The following is a 24,053-nucleotide window of genomic DNA, read 5'->3' on the forward strand; positions in this document are numbered from 1 at the left end:
ACATAGGTGCACATAATTTAACCAGACACACTGACCTGCCGAGGCCTTCAGTGCTACCAGAGGGGCTGACATCCAGGCTGAGGTGCGAGGAAGTATCTGGGGTGTCTTTCCGAGTCAAAGGCACCGAACTCGTCTCCATCGCCTCTGGGCTGGGGCTCCTATGTCCTGAGGTCAGGGGCAAAACTATTGGTATGGAGAGAGGCCTTGCATAGGGCAACCGAGTGGAACGGCTGGGTTGAGGGACGACTTGAGGCATCCCGTCACTCTTCCCTTTTCTCACCTGTTTTACAGAGAGGCACAAGCAACTTGTTAGTCCCGTGACAGGAAATGAGATATAGCATGTAAGGTAAATGATATATGTCTGCAAATATTTCTGCACAAACAAGCTAAAACAACTTCATAATGCACACACACGCATTCAGATACACACAGTGCAGCTTTCAACCTTTGCTCAGATAAAATATGCATTTGAGGATCTTCTGAGTTGAGGCAGACAGCAATAAAAGAACCACAAAAGAGATGATGGAAAAAAAAGGTTAGCTTGTATAACTGTAAGTTCAGACTGATGTTTGTCTTACCGTGCCGACCCTGAGTGGGTATAAACAGCGTGAACCACCGACTGTTGTGTAGGAGAAGAACCTTAATCTAATTACAGCCACTTTGTGAATGGTACCCTTTTGCATTTTTACGGAGTTTCAACCAAGGAAACCTGAGAGAGGTGTGAAAGAAGTTGTCGCCTTTTTCTCTTAGTATATACAGACAGGAGTTGTATGCAGGCTCATGTTCAATGAAGCCAAATAGTTGGCTGACTGTCGCAAACAGAGTACAATATGGGTCTGATGCCAGCAGCTTAAGTATTGATAATAGTCAAAGTCCCCAATGCTAAAAGAGGCTTGGCTCTCAATAAATGTCTGTTGGCTGAATTAAAAGGCTTACTTTTTTTTTCTATACACCAATTATCAGTGGAACATTTCCATTTAGGGTTTAACTTAATGGGTTGATCTAAAATCTATGGATGCGGCCTCCATTTAGACATTTAGCCACTGGTGCACTTAATGGGTGAATCTTTAGGGACATAATTAGCTCCACAAGCTTCTTTAGCTAGACCTGGTATGGATTTTGCCCGTTGGGGCTTTGAAATTGATGTAGCTAATTTTGTCACTGACACAAAACCACAGAGGACAGGAAAGGAGAGGAAAACGTTCTTGTTTTATTTTATATGATTACTTATGTGCTTTGTTCATTTTCTTTTGTCATTATATTCTTCTTAAATATACATAACAAAGAGAGAGATTCATACAGGCACCTGGTGCCAAATTAGGCTACATACATACTGCAGGACTTAGTGCTCGATTCAGATTTATTGCTCAGATTTTGTTCAGCTGCTCACATTATTTTTTAATATCAGATTCCAGTGTAAACCAGTCACAGTCCTGAACTGACCAACATATGCAAAAGAATAATAAAAAGACGTTACACGCAGCACGACGTCACGGAGGCCACTGAAAGTGTTAACAGTTTCACAGAAACAATGTAAAAGTCGCCTGAATTTCGTTTTGACTGTTCAGACGTATATCTGGTTTAGGACCACATATGAAAGTGGCCCAAATCAGAATTGAAGAGATCAGATTCCACGTGATATATGCTGTTCACACTGTTGCGAAAAAAAAACAGATCTGAGGGTATGAACCCAAAAAAACTAAAAAACTAAACATCAGTTTTGAGCCACTTTTGCGTGCTCCAGCACGACGTCACAGAGGCCACTGAAAGTGTTAACAGTTTCACAAAAAAAACGTAAAAGTCGGCTGAATATGACTGTTGAGACTGAGATCGCAGTCAAAACAAAAATCAGACCTGTATCTGATTTCCACATGATTTATGTTGTTCACACTGTTTGGGCCGTTTTTGCCTGCAGTCTGAGCACAGCCACAGAGTCTCCAGTACACCCATTGTATCAAAACATTAAAAACATAGGAACTGAAATTGTTCAAATGTCAAATAAAATAATTTCAAACATAACTTTGCTTTTTCATTTCTTTCACCTGTTAGACATTTTCTGGGTGAGTTCATTAAGTTAAAGTGTTCCTCTCCTATACTCAGTAGATAATTAGAGTATAGGGTATATACAGTATTTGTTATACCGTATAGGATAGATAATAATTCTCACCATGTGGAAAACGCTGCAAAATTGACCAACACATTGCATATTGGACTATATATTGAATATTAAAGCCATGTAACTCCCTATAGACAGAGATAAAAAATCCAACTCAATGCTGACCACTGACCCACCATGCTGCCTCCATTCCTGGTTCTCAGTTTCTGTCTATGCATAAAAAAAGCTCAAACAGAGCAACAACATGTTGGAGCTAAAGAGGCCAGATGGCAAACAAGCCAGACAGACCAGACCAGAATGAGGATATGACCTGGTTTCTAAATCATGGATTAACTAATAATTTGAATGTTTGTGACCAAAATCTCCAATACATTACATAAGAAAGCCAAATAAAACATTTAGGACTTTGAACTTGGTTTGCTTTTTTTCCAATAACACACCGCAGAGAAAGAAGCAGTAGTGGCTGAAATAAACTATACCTTTGTTAACTGATCTCTATTCACTGGCCGCTGATGGCTCGGTTCTCAGATGTCTAGTTTTGCAGATGCACCTTGCAATCCGATCCATGCTTGTGGAGCCACTTTCACCAGCTCAAACGTGACTTTTACATATTTCAAAAGTTAATTCAAATGTTCACTGTGGTTGTAGCTTAGCAACTGAGGGTTTCTTTGCAATGTGATATTCATTCAATAACAAGGAATAATTAAAACTCCAGCAGTAACAATGGTGTGCTTTTGGAGTCCAAAGCTAAAGTACGGACATGGACATCAGTGTGTGTGTTCAATAAAAAAAAAGTTCCTCTTTTATCACATTAATGGCACGTGAATCATAAATCAAGCAGATAAAACTGACACGTTTAGGGCTCTAATTGATATGTATGGGTGTGTTTGTTTGTTTGTGCATGTCTTAGCACCTGGCATGACCCGAGGCAGATATATACATATATAGTATAATCTATAAACTTGTAACATATCTGCTTTACAGTGCCAACCAATGCAGAGTATTGCAACCAAATCCAAATGTTTTAAGTTTGAACAGTCTGTAGTAGCAGCAGGCATCAAGGACAAATCTATTGTGTGTTTGGCCTTCAGAGTGAAACTATTTTTATGGAGGGGTATTCGAGATATGTTCAGGAAATGCAGATTATAAAAGTTAATATGTATAGATGTGATTAATAACCATGATGAGTCATTAAGTAGGTCACGTCTTTTTCTGTAAAAGCCATTTTCATTTTCACAGAAAGCGAGGATCTCTGGGATTCATAATTAGTAATTAATGTGGTTAGTGTTTCAGAGGCTCTTTAATTCCTGATATTATTTGTTGACAGCAGATGGCTAGCTTCTTAGCTTTAAGTAACTTCAAACATTCATGTGCCACATAGCTGCTCTGCTACAAGCTGAATGTTTCACTGACTGCTGAGGGAAGCAACCAGTCTTCATCAGCACAAGTTTTGCCTTCCTTTGAGCTTTTCCTGCTGTCAGTCAGCATTTCTTTTATCTTTACAGTGACAGTCATCTTGATATGTGCACCTTCTTGAAATGTAGATAAATTCAGTCTTTCTAGGCAAACTGAAGCCAACATCTGAAAACCTACTACACGCTGTTTGAAAATAAGACAACTTACAAAGCAGTTATGTGAGATCAAGAAGCAGAGTTTATAACTTAACAAAATTAAAATGTAATTTAATAAAAGTAACTCTCTTATTATACTCGTATTTCTATAAATTAATTAATCGCTCAATTTCTGCTACATACACAGAAAAACAGGATATTTTAGAGCTTTTCATTCAAATTTATAAGCAGCTGATATTTTTCTGGCAGGGCTCATTTGAAATAAAACCAAAACACAGCTGGGAGAGCATACCACAGCCCATGTTTGTCTCTCACTGCAAATAAGAGTGTTGTTGTTTCCTGCAGCACATCACCTTTATCAAATCACATCATGTGACTTAGCAGCAAGGCCACAGGCATCAGAGGCTGTCTGAGAGATGACCTCAGACTAATCAGCACCAAGGCAATGCAGCAGATAAGAAAGCAACCAAGTAGTTATTGAAAAGGGTGAGAAATAGACTGTAGTAAACTATTAGGCTGAGCCCTTAAACAAAAACCATTAATCACTCTGACAGTAACAAACTGTTACTTCCTGTACCTTCTTTTTCCTTGGCCTCGCCTTTGGAGTGTTAGTGGTGGGTTTGGTCAGACCCTCTGCATTTTCTGGTGGGTTTATAAGTCCAGCCTGGGAAAATATATAAAAGATAAAGAGATTAAGATTTACAGTGTAAGTGAACAGTGTTTCTATAACACTGATTAGACAAATAAATGTAACAATGTATTTACTCGGGCAACCATAAACATTTCAAACAAGCCAGGAATATTATGAACTAAAATCCGGCTACAGGATAATCCTCATCAATTTTCTACATCTTATATAAATATAATGACAACATGTGCAACAGAGTCTGTTCTTCTTCAAATAATATGAATTAAGATGCTTTATGATTGCTAGAAATGTACATTTCAATAATGCTGCAGTTCACGTGATGTTTCTCAGTGAGCTTACAGCTGTTGTAATATCAGTAAGTGTGAGAAAATGCACATCTTCAACAGCTTTATTGTTTAAGACTCCTATCCTTAAGGAAAATGATTACTTATAAGTAATGTCAGTTGCATACTATTAAAAAGGTCATCAACTATTCATACTCAGTGACCTCAAATACCATACTAGGCAGTATATACAAGTCAGCTGACACTGACAACATCCTTAAAGCTGAGAGACCCACACACACGCACGCAGAAATGGCTTTGGTTTCAGAAAACAGCTTTTCCAAAACATGCCCATGTTATGTTAATCACGTCACACAGATCACATGGTTGGTGTTAAAAGGACTATGCAAGGGAATTTGAAGGGGTCATAAAGTTTGACCCTGGAATGTCACCCATAAACAACAACACTGCGTTTCATAGCGGACAGACTCAGACAAAAGGCTTCCATAACAGGTACGCCGAGGAGCGTTAAGGCGTAAACAAAAGATGCACACATGCAGGCATGCTGCAAAGAAAGCTGAGCACCCACCTTCGTTCTGGGAACTGGTGTCGGTGTCTTTGCGTTGAGGTGGCTTGGTGACTCCTTTACGTCTGCATCTGTCACGTCGACCTCCTGGGACCAGAAAGAGGACATAGACAGTCACAGACAGCAGGGCAACAAAGGGAGCAACAAATCATGCTTAACAGAGTCCTGGGGGCTTTTTTGTACTGTTCTCACTGTTGTAGCCTCATATAAGTAGTCAGTAGTTATGAAATCCCTTTTTACAAACAGTGTGATTTTAGAAGACTTCTTGTGTATGTGTGCTCTACTTTTGCTTTCTCCACTGAGGATCTTAACAGCAGAGTCCAGGATAGATTTAAACAGGTCAACAACCTGCTTCCTCAAACACACACACTCATATAAACACCTTCTGCTCGTCAGCATTTTACAAGTGAAGGAAAAGGCTACACCAGTGATTGTATGTGCTGCTTTCAAAGGCACCAAGAGGGTAAGGGGGCCTCCTCAGACTGTGTTTCATGTGCATATGTGTGTGTGTTTTTGTGTAAGTGTGCATGTTTGTTTGTAAGACGATCTCATTCTCGCTGAGGGGTTTCCTTTAGGTCAGCGGGGTCTCATGTAGCAGTGCCCTTAGAGGCATTCAAAGCACAGAACAGACATTAGTTAATGGAGACAAACATGACACTTTATCATTACTGTGTTTTGAGATTCTGATTCTACCGTTAATAGAAATCTGAACCTTTGGATTGGAGTCAAACGTGATCACTTAATTGCTGAAATTATTAACATCTTCAGCATTTTTTTATTTATTTTTTCGCATTGGCAAGCATGGTGTCACGTGGGAACCAGACACTATGTTTGAACATGGAAGCAGGAGTACTGTGAGAGAGGAGAGGAGCATCAGATGACCCATGTCACGTTTAACTCCAATAACACAGTCATCAATCAACAAATCAAGACATTGTTCGTAGACTGCGGAGATGGATGTCTTTCTAAAAGAGGAAATTCGGAAAAGGTTTTGAAATATCACTAGCAGCAGCTGTTCCTCTCATTTCACTTTTTACAGTGGGCTGAAATTAATTTAAATTTGTTGTAATTTCATGCTTTACTTTATTATTGAATCGTTGAGTAAGGATAAGTCCAACGTCTTGAAAGATATCAAATATGTCCTCCTAGTTAAGATGATTAGCATGTCTCAGTTAGCATTAAGCAGTCAGTTTGATTCTCTGGCCCTTTTGTGTCTCGTTCCTCACTTAGGAACCTGTGAGGAGATATTTCATAGGTTGATACCAGTATTTTTAGACTCATTATAGTATATTTAATTTGTACTGCCTTTAGACCAACAAACAAATAAATAAATAAAGGATTAATTATTTCCATATCAGAACTTGATTCTTAGTGAAGTGCCGAGTTGCTTTCCAATAAAAACAAAGTATCTTCAAATTTGGTGATTTTCAATGTTTTGATAAACTTCGGGAATGGTCTTAAGAGAGATGAGAGATTTCTCTTTTTCTTACAGTAAAAAAAGGCTTTTGGATTATCTGAAAAATGCATTGTCATAAAGCTGAAAAACAGTGCTGTTTTTCTTAGCTCATGAAAAGTTAATATTCTGGAAGCACATGATTTTTTTTTTACATGATTTGTAAAAAAAAAAATAAATAAATAAATATATATATATATATATAAAAAAAACTATAATCATTTAAAAAATCCTGGTTTCCACCTTGTATTATTACTTCAGTTCATTCACAAGTCTTTATGTATGTATGTATTTTATGAAATGTATATATATATTATAATATATATAATAATTTTTTTTTTTTTACTATTATTATTGTTATTATTATAAGTCTTATAAAACAGAATCTGACATTATATAACGGATGGAAAATGATTTGTTCCACTTGGTTTGCTACACTTTCCTGAGGAGGCTACAGGTTCAGCAACAAGACGCAGCCAGGAAAACCAGCAGACCAGAGAAACCAGCTAATCAATAAAGACATCAGACATCCAAGCAGCAAATATAAATCAACAACCGGAGACTCAAAACAGCCACCTGTGGAGGAGTCGTTACTGCAAGGCTGTGACAGAAGATCAATACGTGAATCAATTTAAGCTTGACATTATACGTCTGTATTTATAAACCATCAGTCCAAATGAATGGGCAGAGGGTGAGGTCACAGACCAGTGAGGAGGATCGCACACTGTTTAAAGTGCATGAACACAACATGTGAGTGTTGTCTTACCAGCTGCACTTCATTGTACTGACCAGCAGACTGGATCTATTTCATTTAAACATTGGCATCTGGTGTTTCCGTAAGTAAATACAGACCTTGAAAATGATGGTTGATGGTTCTTCTGTGCAGCCCTCTTTGTTTACGTTGGTCTCGAAGATGTTGCCGTAGTTCTGGATGAACTTGACCATAATTTTGTTACAGATATTTTGGTCCTTCAGTGCTTCAAAACCAGGAGCCACACTGGGAAGGAGAGAGAAGAAATAAAAGCAAAGTGATCAAATTTAAAGTAACAATATAAATGATATGTTTTGTTCTCATTGTCAGCACCTTTGGCTATAAGCAGTAATTGCAGGTGTGTTTTTGGACTTCACTTCCTACAGATCTAAACAGTGTCACCTGTGTGACATCAATAAGCAGAGACTGGAAAAAACAGTACACTGCTTCACACACACGCGATTTGAAGTGCGGATCTGTTGCGGTAGCTCCGCCAATGGCCGAATCTACCATTTTTGGAGCGCCCTGATAGCCGAATGGTTACTGCGTGCTGCCACATAACCATAACGTCCCTGCTTTGATTGTAGCCAGTGACCTTCATTTAATGTCATACCCCCCCCCCCCCCCCCCCCCGCCCCCCGCCTGTCTCGCTCCTTATTTCCTGTCCGCTACTTTACCCATAAAAGGCACACACAAAAAAGCCAAAATAATCCAAACATGACAAAATAATAAGATGACAACATGACATTTTGATATGTGTGGTTCTACTATAATTTTGTTACTGAAATGGACAGTCAGTCATCAGTTGGTTGACCTGATTAAGATAGCTGAATGCTGAACAGCTGTGCGAGATGTACACAGGGCTGTAAGCCTAAATGTAGGTCTAATTATATAACTTGAACGCACACACAAGCACAAGTATAGCCTCTGATGGAGAGAACAGGTTGTACAGTTTGAAAGACTGCCGGTTATTAATGGCGATACCCATCAGTCTGATGGTGAACAGTCAGCTGGAGAACAGTAAAGCTGAAGATCTTCAAGAAATGTACGAGTACGATTTAAAACAAACTGCCCGGTGAAAATAGACTACTGAGAAAAAATGGTACTGAGCTCAGCAGCCGCAAGGAGACATGAAGCCACTGACTGCATCATTTATTTATGAACATCATACCAACACTTGAAAATAGATCAATAAGGCAGGAGCGTTTCTTATACATCATCTGGAGTCAAACTTGTACCCTAGACTCAATTAGTGTCCTTTACCAATAGAGAGTGACCTTTATATATAATGTTAAGTACACCACAAGTAATACAAGTGCCTAATTACATCTTTCACTCACTTTTGAACCACAAAGGAATTCAATCAGTTCTTTATTAAATAGAGACAGAGCTGTTTAAACAAAAGGGTCTGTTATAATGTAAAGAAGTTTATTAATGGAACATTTATGAGCAAGCTGTGGAGTCCAGGAGTGAGTTTTACACTGTGGTTTTATTCTCACTACGTACGCTATAGCACCACCTGCTGGACAAATGTTTAGACCGAGACAGAAATGAGAACAGAGTTGAATGAAAGCAGTAAAAGCAGCTATGGGCTCTAAATAAATCTAAATCTTAATATTAATACTTTCAGATTCATTGTCCGTTTCCTTCTTGATACACTTTCTTATATTTCCCCCAAACATTTACTGTGCTTTAAAACGTTTTCCATTTTTAAAACAAAAGTCATTACATTTATTCTGTATCAAGTCAAAAAGTTATTATTTCTATTTTTAGTGTATTTCTATTTTTGCAGAAACAGCTCAAATGTATGTGTGGACTTGACCGGACATTCATTATCTTACCAAATATGTACTGCATGTTTTTAAAGTGGACTCACTCTACTCATCCTGCTGCTCTGATACATGAAACCAATGGTTAATATCTGACTCAATAACCAGAAGTAGGGGAAAGATCCTTCAGCATCAGTTATTACGAATGTCTACTCATCCTACTGCTGTGACACATAAAACCAATGGTTAATGTCTGGCCCCACAACCAGTAGTAGGGGAAAGATCCTTCAACATCAGTTATTATTAATGTCTGTGTGCCTATTTTTTCAGGGCTACACTAAATTGTTAAGAAGTTGTTTACTAAAGGCTGCAACAAAATATCTTATGTAAAAGGTCACAATGAAAACACCAAACCTGCCAAAACCTTCATGTTCTATTTACAGGACTGACTGTGTTGATGAATAAATGTGTTTCGTAACAAACAAGTAATTGGAAATGGGATTATAAGATTAACAATAATACAGTTACCTGTATAAGTATCTTACACTTTGACTGGTGCTACCATTTTAAAATGATTAAACCCCATATTAAAAACGTGAAATAAGATTTCCATTTTCTTATCATTTCTATTATTATTGTTGGCACTTCATAAAAAGCATCAATATCAAGATCTTAGACTTCACAGCCCAAGACGACCCTTAAAGCTGCACTAATCAATTACTTTAAATCCAAAATAGATGGAAAGGTGTTGCTTGTATTGACAAACCCACAAAGGTCTACAGAGCATCCTGGCATCTTTCAGGTAATTTTTTCCATATTACGACCTGCAGCTTGGCTGTTTGGGTTCAGTCTCACAGATCTTAAGTGTTGTTTTTGGCTGCAGTACTTGCACAGAGAAAGAAAAAGTTAACAGGACTGTGAGTATCATACTGATATAAGACATCCTGCCTTAAAAAAAAAAAAGTATGACTCACTGGAAGACACTGGGTCCAAACACAGTGGCGAGGTTGAAGGCAGTCATGCGGTTGTCCTTGTGGTTGCACTCGACGAGGGTGAGGAATTGACAAAGGTAGCGGAGGAGGCTGTGGTGGACGTCTGGTAGCTGCTGGATCAGGTCTCTCATATCTGACCAGGAGCCGTCATCACTGCACTCTACAGACACACAACAAGATTTCACAGTTGTTTTACTTTTAGAAACACTGACACAAGCTTACGTAGGAAAATTTGCTCCAGTGCTTGAAGCAGCTTTTATTCAAAGTATTTTCAATCACAATTAGATGACAACAAATTAAATTAGCAGAGTGACAGGAACACGTGGATATCCTCTGGAACATAAATCCACTTTCAGTTTAGTTAATAGTTTTTCTGCTCATCTCCAGCAGGCAGTGACAGCTCCATCTACCTGCTCTGTGTGATATCGAATCTTGCTCGTATAACTGCTTGTGTCCTTTTATTGTTGCTCCATTGAGAGCATTTTGACCTACTGCATGTGTGTGTGGTTCTCCAGCTGCACAGCTGCAGAGAGGATAGCGCTCCAGAGGGTCATCACCACAGCCCAGAACATTATCGGCTGCCCTCTCCCCTCCCTGAAAGATCTGTACAGTTCCCGCTGTTTCAGGAAAGCTTGCCATATTCTCAGGGACTCATCTCACCCAGGACACTCGCTATTTGAGCTGCTGCCCTCAGGCAAACGCTACAGGACATTGAGAGTACGCACAAATAGATTTCAAAACAGCTTTTACGCTAAAGCCATAAATGCACTAAACTGCATTAAATAATGGCAATTATTTATTTATTTTTGTTTCTGCACTTTAAAGACGGCATCTCAATTTCGTTGTGCTTTGTACAAAGACAATAAAGACTTTCTATTCTATTCTATTCTACTCTATTACTTATGGTGACGAGTAATACATGAGCATTTAAGCAAAAAGAGCCTGAAAATATGTTGATGCTATTACTCTGAATACATAATTGGGTCAGAGTTGGATAAATGGACATGGCTACTGATCCCCAGTGACTGAGTGACGCAAACGTTGTGAGTGCATGCGCCTACGTGTGCATGTGTATGTGGGTATGCAGGTATGTGTGTCTGGGTATGTGGGGGGGGGGGGGTGGCAATAATGGCTTAGAGCGCTCACAGCTGCTTCTCTGACTGCTGAGTAAAGTTCAGATTGTGTGCGTATGTGTGCACCATTGGGTCAAGTACAAGGGTGTGTGTTTTTTTTTTCATCTTTGGGGCTTTTGCTTTAACTGTTGACGAGGATTTTACAGGTTAATGCATTAGACAAACATTCAAGAGATTAAACTGAAATGACAAGGCGGATGCAAAGTGGATGCACATGAGATGAGATCCCATCAGAGCGCCAGACAATGAGGACCAGGTCACAGCAGAGAACTAAACACCATACAAGGACATGACAACTGTAGAAACACTGAAAATGAAATAACTTACAGTAATACTTAATAATTTCCAAATAATAAACAAACACATTAGAAAGCATCAATATAAAAAATCGCACCACTTATAACCTTAACAAACATGGTGGTAGGTGTTTGTATGTGCTGACCAGTGTGTTGCCAGACAATGTAAGTATGTCTATGCCAGAGACAGCGCTTAAAATTAGCACCAGTCACCAGCCAAATACACTAGCAGCTGGTAGATTTGCTTCACTCACCAATGAAAAAAACAATGGAAATCTACTGAGTGGCTGGTAAAAGTTTAAGCATTCACTGGCCATTTGACCAGTGGGACAAAAACAGTTAATATTGAACCCTGGCCAGAGATACTGTTCATACCATGTAGTTATCCTTTAACATCTCTGGGTGTATCAAGTCACTGCGGGTAATGTTGAAATCAGTAAGCAGAACTGCTTTATGGAAATATTGACATTTATTATACATTTTTGCATAGTTGCGATGATGTTCACTGCACTGCACAGTATTTACCAAGCATTTTATCCATTAACAGCTTTCAATTGAGAACCTATTATATTATATGATATATTTTGATAAAATTACATGTTTTGTGACAGATGATTTTATCCCTGTCGCCCATTTGTACTGTAATGTGTGTGCATAGGCAAGATGCAGAAGTGTGCATGTGTTTAATATTTGCAGCTACTGTACTGAAGTAGCCAAAATAAATGTATTTGCACTTTAAATAATGCAATAAAAGCAATAAAATGTTTTTACTCACTATTGTTTACTTTTTGTCTGTTCAGTCAAACGTACTGCAGTCTCCTATATCTAACTGTGCAGACAAGAAAACCCCTCCTGTGTGATTATGCTTTAAGATAAGACTGAGAATCTGGACTTTGGAAAACATGAACATGTTGTACCCACAAATGCAAAATTCCAAGAACTGCAAACAAGCTGTTAATTAAAGTAATGTTCCTAGAAAAGTAACAGTTTAGGGCTGCAACTAATGATTATTTTCATTACCAATGAGTCATCCTTTTTTCATTTAGGAGAAATGTTTAATAAAAACAGAGACAACACCCATCACAACCTTCCAGAGCTCAATACAATGTCAAAGTAATTGCTCACTTTGTCTGACTAAAGCCTAGCAGGCGTTCAATTTATAAGATATTGAATGTACCATTTCAAATTATATTAAACTGAAAAATCAAGAAAATCTGGAAAAAGCTGTATTTTTTTTTTAGGATAAATGAATTGCAATGATAATATCTCAATACTCAAAATAGTCACTGAATAATTATCTGTCAATCAACTAGTCGATTAATCTGTATGCTATATAAACTATGAAGTATAACAAAATGTAAAAACATCCCGAAGCTGGTCACAGTGTCACTTACCATAAGCCTTACTATCCTTGTTAACATGTGTTGGTGCCTGATGTTTTACATATTCAGAGTGAGCATAATGCTAAGCTGTAACTTAATCTGCTGATCCATCTCTCCATCTATTCGTCATACACCTCACATGTTTTTAAACTTGCCAAACACTGGTAAGGACTCTGGCCAAACCAATTTTACAGAGTACACCAAAAATCATAATTTTATTCAGTAGTTATGGCTAGAGAGTAGTCTTCTAATGTGCTGTTTGGCCATAAGCCCTGAAAAATAGACTGATATTTTGACAGTCTATGAGGACAAATTTAAAAAAAAAAATTGAGCCAAATGTTGTACTTTTCCCCCATCAAAGAGATTAATCCCCATGATGGAGGACAGTGGGGAGTAAGCACAGATGTCTCACCTGCCAAATGACTCATTTTACCTTTTATGACCTTCAACATTATTGCCAGAAATATGAAGTCCAACGCTCTTTAAATCACTTAATCTGTCTCTCTCCCTCCCTCACACACACATACACGCTTAACTCAGCCATGCCTTTTTATGCACCTCCTGGTGCAGTGGTTCAGATGGCTGCAGAGCTAATAGTACATTTCACCATCTAAAGATAGCATTGCTTATCATCCAATCAGAGTCATGGCCCAGATATTCACTGGTGTGGATAATAATATCACATTGTGGATTTGGGAAGTTGTGAGGGAGAAGTATCACATGATGGTTGTAAATATTTAAGGCTCAATCTTGTAAGGAAACTTCTTGAAAACCAATAAGCAGATGACGAATAAGGGCATGAAATTGAGGATTTAACAAACAGAATAGAATAAAATAGACTATAATAGATCTTTATTGTCATTGTACATTCATGTACAACAAAATTGAGATGCAACCCCTTATTAGTGCAAATTATGAAAGTGCAAAGATAAAAACATTAATACTAGGATAAAAATTTAAAAAACATAAAAAACAAGCACATACCTCACATACAACATGTCATTCAAATTATTGCATAGTCAACCAGATTATTGCACAGTCAGACACATTTTTTTTCTCAAGAAACTACTCTCTCTTACCTTGGTGGTGCTGTATCAGCGCCTGTTGGACTGTTGAGTCTACCAGGCCCTGAGGCAGGTCCCTGAGGTACTGTTTGAGCAAGCTGGCCACGGTACACGTATCAGATTCAGAGAACAAGTCCACATCCTCGCCACTCTCCAGACGATGTTTCAGGGTCTCCACAGCACGAACGTTCCCATTTATTCTGAACAAACCCTCCTGATGTAGAGCTGGAGGAAAGTCAGAGAAACACTATTTAGTTAGAGATCAATCGTGTGATTAAGAGCCAGCCTATCTATCAATTATTCAATAAGAGGGCTCAAGAGGAATGTGATTAACTCTGGCCCCTTAAAGTAGCTTTTCTTGTTATCATGTTTTACAAAGGCCAGGATTGTAACTGATATTCATTGTCTTCAGAGGCTAATGATATATAATGATTTTGGCAGCATCTATTTTATGTGGCAAAATGTCAAATCGGAATTTCTCCTTTACCAATACTTTGACTGATTACAGGGTATCAATATTTCTTTGCTTTCCATGGCTTGATCTTTCCAATAGCAATACCATCAGGCTATAAGTCCAAGTCTTCTTTTTTTAAAGAAGAAAAAAAAGAAATCTCATATTATCTTGAAATTTGCAGGACATACAGTATAAAATATCCCCAATTAGAAGAAGGCATGCTGGTTTTAATTAGCCCAGGGCTTTTCTTCTACACCAGCCGCGAGGACAAACTTCACGTTTAATAATATAATGAAAATTGGCAGTATTTTGTTTCAACACTTTTGAACTGTGGAGACTAAAAAACATCACTCTTGATTGTCCATAACCTGTATAAGCATTAAAGCGGCGTTATCCTTTAAAAAATGACAATGGACACTTTAGACACATTTTTTAGTAATGATATCGACCTTACATTGTATTAATTGGACAAATAATTAATGATGCAGCTAGCTAGTGTTAGCCAAAAGTCACACTGAGGTCTCGCCTCGGCTGTGCAGGTGGTCGCTCAGCTATTTTATTTACTACACCTATGCAGTAAATGACTTTTCTTGTTAGCTGCTTGTCAATTAATACCGAAAACACACAGGTGAAACTTCGCGGTGCGCTAATTTAAGCATTTACTCGCGTTGTTAATTAGCTGAATCTCACTTTACACAGCTGAATTGGTCCCTAAATAAGCTAACTTTAGAAACGTTGGGTAAATTAGCTAACTATACCAGCCTATACGTAACGTATAGCTAAATCACTGTTATGATATGCAGCCTTACCTTTACAGCACTGTGGCGGTAAACGTAAAATGTGTATGTTACTAATATTGACATAGTATTTGTATTCCCGTGACATCACTGGCTGAGAGCACGAGTTTGACGGTGTTGTTGTAGGTTTCCATGGCAGCCACTAGATGTTACTATAGAGACCTATTTTACTGTGAGCAGCTTTGAAAGGCTCAATCAACTTAATATAAAAAGCCAATCAAATGCAGCATTTATTTATTATATATTTATTTTACAATTTTCTACCACAAAACAATGGAGGCGAGGGTTATTGTACGGTTAAAAATTACAACTATAAATCAAAATCAAACAGTTGGGAAAATCCCCAGACCTCACCGTGAGCCGTTTTCACCGGAACTACTTTCCATCTAGAAAATAGTCCCTATGACAAGTATTGATTACCTGTTCAGTAGATCATCCAGAGTGACAGCAACACTGTTTCTGAAGTGAAATGTTCAATTTTTAAACGTAAATTTCAATGCTGTGAGCACCATAAAACAACATAATATTCACCTCCATCCATGGTAGTGGGGCGGAGTAATATATCTATGGGGTGCAGGGTAAACAGGTTTTAAAGGTAAAGTTGTTTAAGCTTCTTAATTTGTTGTTTGTCAAATGTAAATAAATCATCAAAGTGTAAACTAACAGTAATGGTGGCCATGATGGTGCATATTGGCTGGAATTGAACCTTGTCTGCTGACATACGAAAAAAATAGAGACAGTACCATGGACAGCAGTCATCCTTATTAAAAGCCATATTCACTCCAGATGAATTCATATTAAGTTTTATACAAACATTATACTGACATCTAGTGGTCAAACAGAAGAACTACGGAGAATAATGAAATAGGTCAAGCACTATACCAGTATGTTTTAACCCTTAAACAGGCAGGAGTGATAAATAAGATGTTAATTATTCTTTTTATTTACTTTGAAGTTACTAGGCATCTCATTTGCACTCAAGTAAACATTTCCACAAATAATTTAATTTTTTTTTGGGATATTTGGGATTTTTATGAGTTGTATTTCCACCGGGATACGTTGCCCCTATTACGGTAAAAAAAAATGTATATATGTATCTCCTGGTGCACATTGTCTGCTTAAGGGGTTAAAGTTTAACCACACAGGTGTTTTCAGTCATTCTGGTTGATTTGACCTCTGCTCAGGTTGATGCTGCTATCAACAAAAATCATGTACCAATCATTTAAGTATATTTGTCCCACTGTAAAGGATAGGTTAACAATTTCTCAAGTTTGTCTTAAAACAACAGCCAGGTACTTCAATGAACACTGAAAGAGGTTTACTCCTGTTCAAAAGATCTCATTTAAATGCACTTTTAATGCGAGTGTAATTGAGTGATGGGAGGCCAAACTGCCATTTGTACAAAAATGTCTTTAAAAGTTAATCTGATGATTATGTGAGACTGACAGATAGTCTGAGTTAGTCATATCATGTACTTTATTTGACTAACTTGGACAGCTGAAGCTTCATTTTAGCTTCAGATATACTTTTAAATCCATTTTTGAACTTAAAAATGTGTACCTATCCTATATGGATTAATCTAGAAAATTGTCCTTTTACTCTATTTTATTTGTTCTCGATAAAGTCGTTTTGTATTTTGACTAAACCCCCACCCCCTTATTCCTGTTTTTGGGAAGTTGTCAGCTTGGAAATAGTTTGTTATATTTTTTTCCCTAGTTTGTAATGTTGACTCTCTTATTATATTTTAAAATAAACATAAATGCAAATTTGATGGATTACACAATACAAGCACATTTCATTTGTCCACAGATAGATTTCCATACTGTACATGGACAATATAAATATAATACATTATGCCATTGGACATTAAAGAAAACAAGCCTGCAAAATAGTTAGCTGTCATGTAATTGCATTTGACTTGCAGTTAAAGTAAAATGCAGATCCACTGGTATGATACTTAAATTGTGCGTCTCCAAACTTTTCATAATGTGTCCAGCAGGTCCTCAAAAACAATTTTGATTCAGTCTTTTTAATTTTGATTTCACTCACCATGCTTGCTGAGATACTCCACCATCTTCTGCACCACCAGAGGCACACCATCCTCTATGAGGCCCTTCTCACACAGCTCAAACAGGGACGCTCCAAACAGCTTGGTGTGCTTGGCTGCTACTGCTCTGGGCCTCAGTATGGGTATCTGGACTATCTTCTTCATGTCTTCCTTAACCTGCACTGCTGTCTTGTTATGCTGCAGACAAAAAAAGCGGAGAGCAGCAGTCAGACTCCATCACTATGGGCACAGAGGGCAGCGTTGGAGCCAACATCAGGTTATACACCACTGAGACAGATTTCCTGAGGGACGCAGGCTCACCCTGCTCCAAAGACAAAAAGGTGAGTGATGTGAAAGTGGTGTTGGGTTGTCTCTGTGGAGTCCATGCATGCATACCTCCCTCCTGCAGTTATGCTGTCATTCACTTTAAAGACAGTGTGTGCTTAGAGCTGGAAGTAAGAGAAAGAGGAGGGCTGGCTGTGCATGTGTTGCTACGACAAACGTCAGGTTACCACTCAACACCTTTGGTTAAAGGTAGTGCTGTGATAGTGATACGCACACCTGTACAAATACACATATGCACATATAGAGACAAACGCACTCAAGTGAAGTGATGACCAGCTGTCATTAAAGAATCAGTTCACAATTTTTCAAGTTTGTCTTAAAACAATAGTAAGGTGCACATGTGAACAGTTAAAACATGCTTTGCGTGTTATATTTATTCACCTTGTTCATACAGACAATTAAATGATCCCTCCCTAATCCGTTTTTAATGTAAGTGATTGATAGGAAAAATTCCCAGTCCTTGTTCAATGCAAAAATGTATTCAGTTCATCTGAAGTTCATATGAGACTTCAACAGTCTTAAGTTTGACATATCAAAATAGTTTCATCAAATATTATCTGCTGTGTCCAAAATTACTACTCCCTATATAATAGACACTCATAAGTTTATACAGTAGATATTATTATAATTCAGTTAAGTTATAAGTTATTCAATAAATTGTGATTCAACCTATAAAATGTGACACATTTTGGTTGTTATTAACAGAAATTAAGATGTATGTCATGGACAGGAATTTATGAAGGCATTATATATTGGATACATTTGCACTTTAAGAATTCAGACACTTCAATACAATGGCAGACAGTAAATATAGTGTACTAGGGAGTAATTGCGGACATGGCCCATGTCTTTTTAATATAAAATCCCCCCAAATCCGCTCATTTCATACTAAAGACTTAGACTTTTGAAGATAAAACTTAATTTGTCTATTTAAAATGTCATATTAACATCAGATTAACTTTGGAAAACATTTTTACACAGAACAAAGATTTTGTCCCCCATAACTTACACATTTGGAGGCAGTGTCTGTTCATATGGCCAACTGACTGCTGAAAAATTGTGAACCTGGTATTTAGTAGAATGGATTAATTTGAATGGACATTAAGCATAAAAATTACAGCTGTCAGTAGTGCATTCCTTCATTTGGACATTAAGAAGAGTGGAAGGTTAAAAGGTTTCACTGGAAACTTTTCTAAGATCACTGTGTGTATAAAACATACAGTATGTGCCAAAAGTGAAGCATACAAGAGTTGGCGTCTACAACAGAAATGTATTTTCATTTCATGAAATGTGTGCTTGTGCTCTAATTGCCAGGCTGAGCATATTTGCCTCAGTGGACAAACATTTACCAGCTGTGCATCTTATCTGATCTTCATGCAGGCAAACAGTTCCACATGTTGTCTTTATTTCTTCATATATTGAGACACAGACTGTACAACATGCTCTCTCATTGTCTTGAGTGTAAACACTGATTGTACACACACTCTTTCTACAGAAGCCACATCTCAATTCAACGAGATGACATTAGACAGAGCAAGGTAAATGACTGATTCATTCTGCACACGTAACTACAGTATATTGCATTTCTGTCTATATTAAATCAGCACTAGAAGCAAAAAAAAAGAGTTAAGACACAAACCGGGAGAAGGTTTTGGACACTGGGTGAGAAGGAAAAGACTTCCTGCACTATTCAGAGTGAGTTTAACTCTTGTTGCCATAGCTACAACCACACCATGTGACATCTTTTCGTTTCAGAGTTCACCACACAAGTGAACTGACCCAAGCAGTGAAATGAGTGGCCCTCCTCGCTATGATTGCAACAATGAAGTCCACAGTGACACAGTGGGTTTACTGTGTGCAGAGAGGAAAGAAGAAGACCATGGCATTTATCCCCTATGGGGCCAATTGTTTAGACATAATGGGCATAGGCATGTGCCAGTCTTTGGTCAGCTGATTAAAAGCCCACCTCACAGATGGTGCTGAGATGGCTTAGGAGACATGATCTGTATCATGGCAGATGCTGCGACAGTGTTAATACGACATGCATCCACACTGAAATGAGCATCGAAGAGGCTTTTACAGGCAAAGTAACAGATGTTAATGGTGCTCTGTCATCCACTCTTCTCTGGCAGGTGCATAGAAATATGCCAGTGATGCACCTTTGTGATGAATATGAAATGATAATTAAGTATACTTGAATTTTTATCCTTACTGCTTCATGTTTGGATAGCTATTTGAGAATTGTCACAACTTAATTAAACTAAAGCTAAACTGCACTGATATATTGTAGTCTGACATATGGGATATAGAGCTGTAACAATTAGATAAGTAATAAATTAGTCAATCAGCAGAAAATTAATCGGAAACTACTTTGATAAAAAATTTAAAAACTACCAGCTACTCTAATGTGAATATTTACTGGTTTCTTTAGTCTTCCATGACAGTAGATAGAATATCTTTGGGCTGGAGACTGTTGGTTGGACATTTTATAGATCAAACAATTAATAGTTTAATTGATAATGAAAATAATCATTAGTTGCAGCCGTAATAGAGCCATAACAAAACTAAACCTGAATTATTTATGTTTTAACGGTATTGTAGAAGGTAAATAATAATTATAATTCTAATAATGTATTTTGTTTATATAGCGCTTCGTCTTGATACCCAAAGCATGTCTCAGTGAAGGGGGGAAACTCACCTCAACCACTACCAATATGCAATGCCCAGCTGGGTGATGCATTGCAGACTTTTAGTAACAGTGCGCTCAACATACATCAGCCCGAAGTGTAGAGGGAGGGAATCATTGAGCCATTTACACTAGGGAAAGATTAGGGTGGCCAGATGGAGAGAGCCAGGTTGGGAATTTTGCCAGAACACTGGGAAGCCCCCTACTCTTTGCAGTAAGTGCCTTGGGATGTTTAATGACCACAGTGAGTCAGGAGGACCTCGATTTAAGGGCTGAAGGACGGAAAAAAGGACAAAATCAACCTAAAATCTATGCATTTGTCTACTTTTTAGTCTGATCTGTCTGTAAGATGTAAAAAAAAAAAAAAAGAAAAAAAAAAAAAGGATGATTCTGTCTAGATGAGTATAATACAGAGCACTTCTTAAAATAGAGTTGGACAAAGTTAACTGCGCTTTGTTTATCATAATATAACTTTAGAGGATTTACTAGATCCAACAATTTTTTAAATGCTGTATATGCATAAGAGTCCGTTGTTGGTAATAATGTTAGTAGGTCACACCACAGTTTGTGTAGTCATGAGTAAACTCCAGTAGTACTACTACTCATGCAGGTGTTAAAGAGTTAAGCCCGTCTGAGCTAGGTCTGACTGTGATAGGCCTTTACTGAGCAGATGTCCCCTAAATCTGTCTTTGCACTTGTTCACGCACACACACACACACACACACACACACACACACACACACACACACACACACAGACACACACACACACACACACACACACACACACACACACACACACACACAGAGAGACACACATACTCACATACATGCACATACTTCTTCTTGTCAATCTCAGGCATGTGCACACTCATACGCATTGACGTGTACAATAACACAGGTGTACTTATGTGACACTGACCTATATATTAGTCATTGAAAAAACCTGCTGTCTAACTCTCTCAGCACTGTGTCAGAGATCCAGAGGGGACATATACTTCCCTTAAATAGTACCTTTCATTTGAACCTGTCTGTCAAAGCTCACATGAGACCCAACAACTGTTCTTCTGGGCTGGTGTCAGGTTTTGCTGATTTCTGTGTTATTTTCACAGCGGCCGTCTGACATGGCAGTTTAAGATTTATTTGTCTTTATTTTCTCACCACATGAAAAGTTGATGCAACAAATTAAACTCTGTACATATGTGAACTGAAATTGAGAAAACAAGAATTTACGCTTGAGAGATGCAGGCAATATCTTTGTAATCTGTGTCAACACTTTTATATCAAAGCTGAGCTGCAGTGTTGAACCCGATGCGAAACTCTGGATGTAAGCAAGGTCCCCTACTTGTGCTTTTATCATTTATTTGGTGTGAAAGTGACAGAAACTGAACATATACAATCATCAGATTCCTCACTTTGTGCTTCCACTTAAAGCAGTCCTCTCCCTCCCTTATGCCCTGTAGTTAATATCTAGCATTTAACGTATTAACACTATTTTTCAAGGTTTTGTCCCTTTTGTCCCACAGTATAGAGGCCGTGTGAACCAAAAAGCCAAGCATAAAGGGAAACACATACTGGTAGTGCCCAATTGCCTCTATTGTTTACAAAGACAGTCAGCCGTGATTAGCCTAATAATCCTCATCTCCCTCTCCCCTCCCCCATCCTTAAAATATTTTCACACTGCAACTTCTGACAGTGAGAAAGAAACCTATTGTCAAGGGACAATTGAGGGACTCTGGAAGCTAAATGACTGTGGAAATTTGTTTTCTTCCCTCATTCCCTTTAAGCATTTTAAAGAAAGAGTCTGGTCGGGTTTCTCCTCTTAAACATTTGGTGTAGCTTAAATCGATACAGAAATGTTTCTGAAGAGGTTTAACGCATGTACACTGCTAATAGATGGGGTCATTTTTTGTGCCTTTAAAAGTTGCTCATGGAAGGGAAAGCAAGCCCTAACATGTGCCCTCCTTTCCCAACCCTCCACCCTTTCCCTCCCGTTTGACTCTGCCTCTGTCCCTATGTGGGTGGCCAACTGGCAGCAGAGGCACCACAAGTAACAGCTGCAAGGCTCAAAGAAACTACTGCCTGAGTTCTTAAAAGTATGTTAAAATTAGGCAGTGAGAGTCGTTTAGTTCTTATAAAAGGCTATTTTCAACTTGGAAAGTTTGTGGAAGGTGACCTCATTGAGGCTTTGGATCATTTCTTGGGAAAAAATTACAGGTATGAACAGGAAACATGACGTTCACTGTGTGTGTTTATTCCTTCTCTCTTTTTCAAACTGCTGTGCAGATTTACCAGGATGGACAGCGCTGTCTGGCAAGGAAGCTGTTTCTCTGTGAAGACTGAGAGAGAAAGTATTCAGCATGATTCCGGCAGTCACGTAATCATTGAGGAAAGTTACTTTAATTTAGGAAGGGAAAGAGATTTGTCCCTTCTTGCCATTTTAAAAAGCTACCAGAACATCCAACACACATATGCACACCAACTATTAGAAAAGAGTGTGTAGACTGACACTGAAGCACACACAGTCCCCTTATGCATTCTTTAGCCCTTAATCACAGACTGTATGGGACGTCTCTGAGCCAACCCAGGCTTTGTAGTTTCTACTCACACAGATGGTCAGAGCTCCTGCCCCCATTCTTCCAAAGAAGAAACGCCTGCAGAGGCAAAGATGAGAGGAAAAGTTGCTGCTATCTTCCCTCCTCCTCTTCTGCTCACTCTGTTCCAGGGTGCACTCCTTGACTTTTCCCAATGGTGGGAATCCCTTTTGCCTTAAAAAGTGCCATCCAAATACTCTAAAAACACAACGCAGATAGTCCAAACCGGGAGAGAGTGTATAGAAGTGCTGTCAACACAGGCAGACCTACTCATGAGCACAGATTAGTGTTTGTGCCTTTCTCTTCCTTCCCTCTTTATTCCCCTCTCTCCTCCTAGACTGAAATCTGAGCCGAGCTATCCCATTGGCCGAGTTGCCTGGTCATGTGACAGAGGGGTTAAAACCCAAAACTTTAAATCCATGCCTGAATGATTCATCTGTCTGCAAGGGAGGGAATAACGGAGGAGGGTGCTTGTAACCACTGAAAACTGGGAGGTTGAACAGACATAAAATCATTTTGTAGTGTGGCAATATAATAACTCACAGAAAAATGAATTATATATCTCAACATTAACAACTATAAGTGAGTGAAACATGGCTGCAATGCTTATAATTGATTCATCACTTGATTGATTTTTTTGTATTTGTTATAATTTGAACGTCAAAGATAATTATTTGTAATTTATGATCATTTATAATAACTGTATATATAGTGTTATTACACAGACACTTCTTTCTAATGTAAACTCATAATAATATACATTTTACTAAATATCAGAATTATAGCAAAGCAAAAGAGCAGTAAGAGTTTTATAGAAATATTTGATGTGAAGTTATTAATAATACACAACATAATTTCCATCATGTAAATATCACAGAAAAAAGCACCAATATTGTTCGGAACTTATTTCTTTATTTCCTTAAAACATACATGTCTTTAGTTTGTAAAGTATACTGTATACAATGTATAAAATATTGAATATAGCATCAAATAAAAGTGGTTCTACTTCTACATACCAGAAGATGCATTGTAGGTCAACATATAAACTTAAAAGGGTTGTAAACTGAATGGGGCAGAGAGCTGTATTGCTTATATAATTAATGATG

The 24,053-nt window shown here is 38.1% G+C and overlaps 1 protein-coding gene across 1 annotated transcript in view; it reads right to left on the bottom strand.

Moving 5' to 3' along the window:
* The window catches only part of fam13a (family with sequence similarity 13 member A), a 60,774-nt gene extending 37,786 nt beyond the window's left edge, over positions 1 to 22,988 (bottom strand). Inside the window, exons 1-8 of the mRNA XM_062426111.1 lie at positions 22,962 to 22,988; positions 17,326 to 17,521; positions 14,041 to 14,250; positions 10,133 to 10,310; positions 7,491 to 7,635; positions 5,189 to 5,272; positions 4,265 to 4,351; positions 36 to 280 (exon numbers count right to left, since the gene is read on the bottom strand). Coding sequence (XP_062282095.1) covers positions 36 to 280; positions 4,265 to 4,351; positions 5,189 to 5,272; positions 7,491 to 7,635; positions 10,133 to 10,310; positions 14,041 to 14,250; positions 17,326 to 17,521; positions 22,962 to 22,988 — 1,172 coding nt within the window. The remainder of the gene's footprint in view (positions 1 to 35; positions 281 to 4,264; positions 4,352 to 5,188; positions 5,273 to 7,490; positions 7,636 to 10,132; positions 10,311 to 14,040; positions 14,251 to 17,325; positions 17,522 to 22,961) is intronic.
* Between the last annotated feature and the right edge of the window lie 1,065 nt (positions 22,989 to 24,053).

Source organism: Scomber scombrus, chromosome 2 (assembly GCF_963691925.1).
Source record: "Scomber scombrus chromosome 2, fScoSco1.1, whole genome shotgun sequence".
In the NCBI taxonomy this organism is placed as follows: Eukaryota; Metazoa; Chordata; class Actinopteri; order Scombriformes; family Scombridae; genus Scomber; species Scomber scombrus.